Source organism: Juglans microcarpa x Juglans regia, chromosome 5D (genome assembly GCF_004785595.1).
Source record: "Juglans microcarpa x Juglans regia isolate MS1-56 chromosome 5D, Jm3101_v1.0, whole genome shotgun sequence".
NCBI classification, from domain to species: Eukaryota; Viridiplantae; Streptophyta; class Magnoliopsida; order Fagales; family Juglandaceae; genus Juglans; species Juglans microcarpa x Juglans regia.
This window is the reverse complement of record NC_054602.1, coordinates 3,299,976-3,309,766: the sequence shown is the minus strand read 5'-3', so window position 1 is coordinate 3,309,766 and position 9,791 is coordinate 3,299,976. Positions and strand designations below refer to the sequence as shown.

General features: G+C 37.1%; 3 protein-coding genes across 3 annotated transcripts; 1 reads left to right on the top strand and 2 right to left on the bottom strand.

Moving 5' to 3' along the window:
* Positions 1–1,086: 1,086 nt before the first annotated feature.
* LOC121265065 (zinc finger AN1 and C2H2 domain-containing stress-associated protein 11-like) lies at positions 1,087–3,736 on the bottom strand. Its single transcript, XM_041168525.1, has 2 exons — positions 3,324–3,736; positions 1,087–1,905 (listed from the first exon to the last, which is right to left on the bottom strand). Exons 1-2 carry the CDS (start codon positions 3,420–3,422, stop codon positions 1,123–1,125), a joined length of 882 nt encoding a protein of 293 aa, XP_041024459.1. The 5' UTR covers positions 3,423–3,736; the 3' UTR covers positions 1,087–1,122.
* Positions 3,737–5,060: 1,324 nt separating this feature from the next.
* LOC121265064 (40S ribosomal protein S2-4-like) lies at positions 5,061–7,210 on the bottom strand. Its single transcript, XM_041168524.1, has 2 exons — positions 6,371–7,210; positions 5,061–5,432 (listed from the first exon to the last, which is right to left on the bottom strand). Exons 1-2 carry the CDS (start codon positions 7,016–7,018, stop codon positions 5,274–5,276), a joined length of 807 nt encoding a protein of 268 aa, XP_041024458.1. The 5' UTR covers positions 7,019–7,210; the 3' UTR covers positions 5,061–5,273.
* A 1,030-nt stretch (positions 7,211–8,240) lies between these two features.
* Positions 8,241–9,452, top strand: LOC121264100. Its single transcript, XM_041167156.1, has one exon. It carries the CDS (start codon positions 8,702–8,704, stop codon positions 9,062–9,064), a length of 363 nt encoding a protein of 120 aa, XP_041023090.1. The 5' UTR covers positions 8,241–8,701; the 3' UTR covers positions 9,065–9,452.
* Positions 9,453–9,791: the final 339 nt, after the last annotated feature.

The window sequence follows — 9,791 nt, the reverse complement described above, 5'->3', positions numbered from 1 at the left end:
AAATAAAATATTTTTATATTATATATAATTTTTATATATAATATATATAATTATATATAAAATATTTTTATATTATATGATAAATTATTAATTAATATAATATCAAATTTTCAAATCATATATAAATAACTATATATTATCATTATAATCTGTTGTATTAGTAGTTATACTAATACTATATCACTATATATTATAATATACTACAATATATTATCACTATATTATTATATACTATAATATATATATATATACACTATATTATATATACTATAATATATATATATACACTATATTATATATACTATATAATATACCCAAAAAAGGGGATCGGATTCGGACTGGAACTTGTAAAACTAAAAGTACATGTTTAGGAATGTGACTGGTGCGGTATCAGTTCTTCAAATCTCAAAACTAGTATATACTGATTCGGTTATAAAATATGTCCAAAATCATACCGAACCACCGAACCGGACCGATTACGCCCCTAAATTGCTAACCAATAAGGCGTCGTCTCCCTTTTGGTAAATTCAGTTATAAGTAATATTACATACAGTCGTAGAGTGTGTATGTGCCGCGCAATTGCTTTGAAAAAAAGTAAAGTTTACTATTAAAAAATAAATTTTTTTTTTTTTTTATATATAGGTTTCGTATTTACTCTCTTTTCTTAAAAAAGATTACGCAATGCTTGCCCATTTTACGACTGTAAATACCATTTCTCATTGAGTTATACATGAAAGAAAAACTGCAATTAAACACAAATCGGTTTATATTCCTAAGCAAACTATTACACTTGGCAGTAAGGTCACTTGCACGGGGTAGGAGAAGAAAAGAATTTCAAATATCACTAAAATTCCAATTACTTTTGATTTCTGTTCATATGTATATTATCTTCAAGCAAATAGGCAACCAGTAACAATTGAATACATTTATGAATTGGCTTTCGCCAAGTGATTTCAGTATTCGGGAAGCATTTTGCTGTTTGTACCAAAACTGACAATAAAAAAAGGTCCAGTAAGGTATTGAATGCTCAGAAGATATTTTCATTTTCAGTCTTAAATCGAAGCAATGTGCAAAAGAAAATAAGATTTGACCATAAGTACACTGCTGTTTTAACAACCATACCTAAGCTATTGGAGTACGACCGTGATCCCTCTCAACATGCTCCACAAGAGAAACTGGATCACGAAATCCTCTACTGCACTTTGGGCAGACATCAATTGATACCTTCTTCACCCCACCTCGCCTGCCACTCCTTTCATGAACTTTCTCCACATGCTCCACCAGAGCTGTAACTGAGGAGAACTTCGCACCACACTGCGGGCACTCTTCTTGTCCGATTCCACCCACTCTGCTGCTGTTGCTGCTCTGCCCTATTCCATCCTTTGCGATCTGCCATTTTTGGCTTATTTCAGTGCTCAATTTTGCCATGCCAGCTTCAGCTGAGGCTCGAACTGTTGAAGCTGCATTACGAAAGTTTGAAGTCCACTTGGAGGAGGATGACGTTGGAGCTCGGTTGGGTTTTGAAGTTTCTGTTCTACTTCTACTCAAAAGACCCATAAATGGGAAACCTACTTCTGATTTCTTTGGTCCAGAACATTTGTGGTCAGGTCCAAACCTGTGCTTCAAACAATGGTCTACCAAGCAGTCCCCGCACTTGATCGTGTTTGAGAATGTAAGGACCTCCCTGCAAGCAGGGACAGGACATTTTTTCTTCTTAGTGACTTTTTCATAATTTGACGGATCACATTCAATGTTGACATGTGTCTCCCAACTAATGTTTGGGTCTTCTTGGGGAATCAAGCGAACTCCTTTTGCACAGAGAGGGCAGATGACAACAGTAACATCTTGTCTGGCAGCTTTTGGACAACTGTGTTTAATGTAGCTCCGGTGCTCCAAACAAAACACCTGTAAAAAATTGTCATATTTTAGTCTCGCACATAAAAAATTTCCAAAGAATAATATACAGTAAATGAAATCAATGATCCACAAGTTTAGAAGATTAGACCATTATATATAGACCCAGCCAAGAAAAAAGGATACATCACTCAACTTAAAAATCCCTATGGAAAACAATCTCACAAGAAGTGGCAAAAATCAAATGGTAGATTAGAACGGGAAAATATTTGAAAGATATAAATACACACAAAACATATTTAGCCTGATTCACTCAGAGCGGGTACGGATACTAACTTAACCAGTCTGCAATGCCTGCAGCATTAAAGAAGAAGCTATTTAATCAGCGATCATGCCACTCAAGACATACATACAGGTTTTAGTATTTCTTTATGCAAATACGAGGAAAGAGGTCCAATGTAACATCAATCTGCTTATTCTTCCCAGTTTTTCAATACAAACCAACTACTACTGACATCAACCAAACCCAAAGGTTTTATTTGAACAATCAAACCTGATTCCAGCTACAGTTTGCCTACTAGGTCATTTGACTTGTTCCCAAACACAGGAATAGATAAATGGCACATGATATCCACATAAATTTTGTGACCTAACAACAACCTAGAGAAAACATGAGCTCAGCAAACTGAATCAATCAACAGGCAAAGAGGTATAGTAGACACATTTGCTAGAATTCCCAACTTAATTACTGCGGAAAAACTAATTCAGAGCAGTAAAATCATCGTATACATTAACTTTCTAGCTGGTTCTTCACTACGGGGCAACCCCTGTTACATTAATCAGCGATTCTCAAACTTCATTCATACACTTCCTAACATCCATGCATCCAGAATTCGAAGTGCTAATTAAGCTGCTTATCGAGAAAATTAATTAGGCAAAAAAAAAAAAAAATCCCACTGCAATATTTTTTATTTTCTCAATTAACGGAATTTGAAATCGAAGCACTAGAAGGCTTCTAAGAAGAATGGTCATAACTCATAAGAACATAACCATATTTCCCTATGAATGGAGGCATTACTCCCAAAGGTATAGTAGTAGAATGGGGGAAAGCCATAAAGACCGAGTCTTAGCACAGCATGATCAGTTATCAATACTAGCTGATCCGAGTCGCCCAGTAGGAATGATCGTACAGCTTCACACACTGTTTCTGATAGCTATTCACATGCTCATCTTCCAAGTTCTTTCAAGAGTAATGCCATGAAAGATGGAAAAAACAGAACTATGTAACGTAGCCTACATACATATAAGAAAAAACAAAACAAACTTTATTTGATATAGCATTCTTCAACATTTAGACAGGCATCATTAAGCATTGGAGTCAAACCAATCACCAACAAAATAGTAAATGAATTCAAATCCAAAAGAGTCAGTGTAAAAACAGATAAATTGCAAGCAGGGGGACCGGGAACCTGGCGGCAGCGATCGCATGTGAACGGCAAGAAATCGATCTGCTTGCAGTCATCGACGGTGCAATGCTTCCCGAGATCTGGGAATTCTGGGGTTCCCATTGAAATCCGCTCCCGCCGGCTACGGAAAAATGGTACGAAAAAAGGGGAAAAAAATCAGAAGCAAAAGTCGTCGTATACAAGGAAACAAATGGAGTTGGAGTTTTTCCCTGGAAATTGGAATTATTGCGGGATTGAGGAATTGGATGTCCAGAACTGAAGCTTTCGAATTCCGCGTAAATAGATAAAGACCGCGGAATCGAAAGTTTGAGAAGAAAATAAGAAAGGGAGTCGTTGGAATTGGAAGTCGTCCCGAATTTCTATAATACGAAATTAATTTGGCAAATGTTTTATTTTGAGAAATGATAAAGATTTTATAAAAAGAAATTTTCAAATTGATATAATTTTATAATATTATAGATTTATTTTATAATAAAAATAATTTTGTGATTTAATTAATAATATTAATTTATAAATTTATTTTTATAAAAAAATTTGTAATTAAATATTTATCTTTTGAGTGCTGTTAGGGTGCCGTCATTGCTAGACGTGCATCTATGCAAAATTCACTTTTTTAATTTTTTAAATTTTTTTTGTTTATATTTTTTTAATATTTTTAAATATTTTTTAAAAATATAAAAAATATATCAATATACTATTAGTTACTTTTTTAATTAGTAAATAAAAAAAATTTAAAAATAAATAAATATATTAACGATCAAAATGAAGAGATAAAATAGAAAGACATAACAACGTTAGAAATGTTATGACTGAATAGTAAAGTTTTGGACCGGTAAAGTGATACTTATCACCCGACGTTCATAATTAAAATTTTAAAAAAAATTATATTTTCATTAATGTCTGTTTATCGTCCAATATGATTGTGAAAGTAGCCGTTACGATAGGAATGTAACATCCCAGCCCTTATTCGAGGAGGATGTGATGCATAGAAAATAAAATCATCATACCAGAAATAAAATTTTGCCAAATTCGTAATATTTATTTTGTGCAGATGATGAACTTAACTATTATCAATTTAGGTTCCAAGCAATTAATTTTCATTCTTAAATTTTGCAACTTTCAGTCGATATATTTAAATGGTCAATATATTAAATCATTTAAAAGTATTTTCATTTTTTACGAAGATAACATAGTCTTTCTCACAATTATTCAAATAGTGTAATGAATGCGGTGATTCACTTTGTTAGCATTTTGATCAATTCTATCAAAAACGAGAATACTCGAAAAGCAAAACATACGAAATATTTTAATACTTTCATTAATCAATTTAATCTTAAAAAGCTCAAACAAATAAATGTCCTTAGCTAGCAGACAATCAGACACTACTTAATTTTCTCTACTCTCTGGCAGACTGGGTTGTGAGAATTTTTCATCCTCGTTCGAGAGTATTATTTCTTCTTCATTTGCAGTACTAAATTAGTATGGACACAGTTTTCATCCATTCTTCTCTATTGCTGAAGGACGTGTAGATAAAACCCATGCAGTCTTTCAAATCTCACCATCCAATGCAGTCCCATAGATGAAATCAAACTGAAAAACAAATTATTCCAGAATTGAAACCAAAGCCAAATAGCGTGGCTGCGACTTAACCTAATGATCTGTTGAAAAATTCAGAATCCTCTTAACGATTCAACTTTAATTTCCCCTTCTGAGCAATCCCATTTCACTATAGGAATCATCTTTATCCATGAACCATACGATTTCATATAGCATAACTATTGCATTGTCCAGCCAAAAATGAACAATAAACAAAAAATAGGCATAAAACCATCCGATTCAAAACTTTAAAACAGTCAAATACCGAAAAAGAAACATACTATCCCTCGAATGAAATAGAAAACATCTCATACTCAAGAAGTTCTCTAACACAATGTCGAATGTTCGTCTCTCCACTCAAGCTTCAACCCTCTCAGGCTCCTCAAGGATTAGCTTGCCAACTGGTTTTGCCAAAAGATCTGTATGCTCTTGGAAAGGAGACTTGGTGAAGCGAGTTTCCCTCCAAAATTCAGGTGTAAGGAACCCATAAGTCTTCAGCAGACAATCAAAAGTTGCCTGTAGATAGTGAAATACAATACGATCCATGGATTTATTAAAATACTATTTAACATTTATCTTTTGGTCAGACAACCATACATATTACCAGCCATAAATGGAAAGTTAAACTCTTTATAATGAGCAGAAAAATCCTACAAATAACTTGATAACAAATACCAGCCCACTGTGAAAATTAAAATGGGAGTGGAACAAAAATTTAAACATTTACCAATACCATGACTACTATTTAGAAATATCCTTGGAATACAACCAGACGTCTTTAATAACTATAATACAAAGTGTTAAAAAACTAGTGTGTAGGAGATTGATGCAAGGTATTGAGACGTTAAGTGCCTCTACCAACATAGAAAAAATAAAATGAGTAATCAACCAGCAAGAAGTAATACTACATAATAGTCTCATCCAACTTTGTAAATAATCCTTACATAATCTCTTGATCTATTAAAAAAATAATTCAAAGGTTGATAGGCAACGCAACCTCATCATGATCACACTGGAATGATGGTGTAGTATAAAAGTTTCCAAGAAAGAAATGCCAGCAATCTCTCATGCCTGTGCGTTTGTATACTTTACTCTCAGGCTTCTACCTCGCCGAGTATAAAATTTAAGGGTTCGAAAAACAAAATATAATTTTAAAAGCCAGAAGCTTGAATGATATAATTCAAAACTCCAAAACATCTACGTAATTGAGTGAGAATTTGTTTCTGACAAGTGAAGTGAGAAATTGTAATCTGAGTATGCATTAACTTTAGCATGGCTACAAGATACAGCACCAGTCATTTGAAAGTAACCCATTTCAGTCCGAACGCATTAAATACCTGTTGACAGAAGCCTCGGAAAAATACACATTCTTCACAATTAAAAGGGTACCAACACAAGCAGTAACACAATCCATTCTAAAAACACATATAATGACAGAACAGTCAAGAGCAAACCTTCACGAAGTTTCCAAGAGTCTTGGTGGACCCTCTCGACGAGGTAAAGACATCCTCGATCCCGGCGAATTGCAGGACCTTCTTCGGGACTCTAGCGGCCACGATCCCGGCTCCTCGTGGAGCAGGCACCATACGCACCGTGACGGACCCACATTTCCCCGTCACCTTACACGGCACCGTATGGGGCTTCCCGATCTTGTTCCCCCAGTAACCCCTCCTCACAGGGACCACAGACAGCTTGGCCAGTATAATTGCGCCACGAATCGCGGTGGCGACCTCCTTGCTGCACTTAACGCCGAGTCCGACGTGGCCGTTGCTATCACCAACGACAACGAATGCCTTGAATCTGGTTCTCTGCCCGGCACGGGTTTGCTTCTGGACCGGCATAATCTTCATGACGTCGTCCTTGAGGCCGGGGCAGAGCTGGTCGACAATCTGGTGCTCCTTGATGGGGAGGGAATGGAGGTAGATCTGCTCAAGGGACTTGATCTTATCCGACTTCACGAGGCGGCCGAGTTTGGTCACAGGCACCCATTTCTCCTCCTCGTCACGTCGGGGACGGCGACGACCACCACGGCCACGGTCTCCCCTACGACCACCGCCAAATCCTCGCCCAAAGCCGCCGCGTTCTCCTCCTCGCTCAGCCATGATTGGTTATTGGTAATGAAAGCGTGGGTATGTAAAGGAGAGAGGTTTAGACTCAGACGGAGAGAAAGCGCGCACTCGCTGAGAGTGAAAACCCTAGCAGATGAGAGGCTTTTATACGTGGAGGCGTGGTGGCTAGGGCTTTGAAGATGGGTTCGGGTGGTGTTTGGTTACGGAGGTGAGTGGAATTTAGGTTGGGTTAAGAGAAGCTGGCGCTGTGGGCTACTTTTCCTATCCGAGATCAGGTTTTGGTTATTTTTTCTGATGAAGTCCATGGGCCGAGATTGGACTGCCCGGCTGGTTTCCCAGGCATAATTACTATTCCATAATGGGCTTCGAAGACCCACAAAAGAATGGGTCCGGGCTTGTGGTTTTGGTCGAGAGAATTCTCCAAAACTGGCAATTATCATCTCTAATCATATCCGTTAACGTGTCATATTTTAAATTTTTAATCTATAAAAATACATAAAATATGTCGCATTAATCAACGTGATTGAATAATAAAATGAATTATGTGATATAACATTTTATCATATGAAGATTGACGATGAGATATAGCATTGCTATTTCTTAAATACAATAAAACATTACAAATTACAAGTCATCAAGTCGACTATGTTTTACAACATTCTAGTAAAAGGTACACTGATTTCTTTAGGCAAACATAGAAATATATGGCATATGCAACTCAAGAAATGAAATGGATTTCACTCACCCGTGGTGCGTAGGCAAGGCATCTTTTCTTTTTTTTTTTTTTTTTTTTTAAGGAGGAGGGTTTCGAACTCCATACCTCTATTTTGAAAGTTGGAGGTTATGTCAATGCATTTGGTAAGACATCTAGTAAGTAGGACTTCTTAATCAATGGACTTTTTTTTCTTATTTATTGTACAAATCCATAGATTTTTGTACAATTTGACAAATTAGCCAACTGGTCACTGTGTTTGTGTCTCTGCGTGTGACAGACAGACTGATAGGGTGATGAACGGTAAGAAAGCATGTGACATCAGTGAAGACAAAATAGTAAGAAAGCATCAACAGACTTCCACACTGATGTTAAGATTCAAGAACCCTTATAACTTTTACCCAATATAATAAATGAGCAATTCAGAACCTCTTCCTCAAAAACCACACCAGCTAAAATAGAAATGCAGTAGATAAAGTTAACAAAAGTTATAGAAAATAAATGACCATTGGCCTACCAAGATCCAAAGAACCAAAAGCGAGAGCAGCATAGCAATGTCCTTCATATTGGAATCCTATTTCAGTTTCTCCCACCCCCACCTTTAAAACATGCTGTACTCTCTATTCATTTTGTTTTTCCAAGCTTTTAAGTAAACACTATCCACAGTCTCTCATCTCATTTTTCAACCTCTGTGCTTTCTGCGGCAGTCTATATTTTTTCCAGTCTTGTTCACAGTTTCTCATTGCTCTTTTTCTTGGTTCTATAACTTGTGCCCTCCCCTTTTTTTCTATCTCAATCTCTTCCTTTTCCCATCTACAGTCTGCATAATCTCTCTTTCCCCCCCCACCCTTATCAATTCCTTTCATTCTTTAGTATCTATTCTAGTCACTCCTTGTCACATCTGCATTGCACATTATTTCTCTGACTACAAGCGGCATGTATTGCTGAAACCCCACGTCTCATTGTGGTCTTTGAAACTCCCTTTCTCTGCTTCTTTAGTGTTCATGATCATGGTTGTGTTCTTGGGGTCTGTAAAGGTAGATGAAGAGCCACCACCGCTAGTTGGGGCACCACCTGCAGTGGTGGAGCCAAGCAGCCGCTACACACACCGATCAATCGAGACGCTGGTGGTAGTTCTAGCAGTGATCACGATCGTGGGTGTCGTAGCAGGCATCATTGCTCGGCTGTGCGGAGGACGGCATTTCGGTGGCAATGGGGAAAACGACATAGAAGGATGGGTAGAGAGGAGGTGTAGGAGTTGCATCGATGGTGGAGTTCCAGCAGCAGCCCCTCCAGCAGAGGAGCCAAAACCAGCAGCAGCCCCTCCAGAGGAGCCAAAACCAGCAGCAGCAGAAGCAAAAAAGTGAAAAGGACATAGATTTGAAATAGAATATGGGTCATCTTTAGTGAGTGTGAACAGAAACAGAGCAGGGCAGTGGTCTGAAGCATCAATTGTCCGATCACAATATGTGAGTGGTCCTATTCCCTAATCAGAGAGATTTGCCTCAACACTATATTGGTGCTTCAGCTGGCATATATTATTCACTAGTATCTAGAAGTTAACGATTGCAGTAGAAACCAAATGATGTGTGATCCCTCAACAAAACTCATCTTTGCTTTTCAGATGAACTGGGTTTTCATTTTTCTTCTTTCTGGATGAAAGGTTTCAGCTTTCCGTGTGAATGGCTTAATGTCTAGTTCCACTTAAATTCTAATTCATTTATTTGTTTCACTAACAAAGAACGTCAATTCCAACTTCGTGTTCTCACCAGCCATCCCGATTTTCATGTTGGGGTGGAAGTGCGTGCCATTTGATTTTGGAGCCACAGCTCGTTGGCAACTTGTGATTCAAGCATCCTATAGCTAAATTTCTGCAGTTTGTGCTAACAGCTTTTCACATAATCTGGAGCATTTATCAGGAAAAGGAAAGCAACAATGATGTTGTTTTCAATCTCTGTTGTCATTTCTCCATTTTATAAGCTGATTAACCATGTCAAAGATCAAAGGCGTTAATTTTTTTTTTTATTTATTTATTGTATTTTCCTTATATCAAGCCACCTTTCTTAATGGGAAATCGTTGTCATTTGTTCATTT

Coding starts and splice junctions, on each gene's coding strand:
- LOC121265065 (XM_041168525.1), bottom strand. CDS start 3,422: ATGGGAACCCCAGAATTCCCAGATCTCGGGAAGCATTGCACCGTCGAT. Junction 1,906..3,323: donor CATGCGATCGCTGCCGCCAG/GTTCCCGGTCCC, acceptor AATTTTTTACAG/GTGTTTTGTTTGGAGCACCG.
- LOC121265064 (XM_041168524.1), bottom strand. CDS start 7,018: ATGGCTGAGCGAGGAGGAGAACGCGGCGGCTTTGGGCGAGGATTTGGC. Junction 5,433..6,370: donor CTCTTGGAAACTTCGTGAAG/GTTTGCTCTTGA, acceptor CACTATCTACAG/GCAACTTTTGATTGTCTGCT.
- LOC121264100 (XM_041167156.1), top strand. CDS start 8,702: ATGATCATGGTTGTGTTCTTGGGGTCTGTAAAGGTAGATGAAGAGCCA.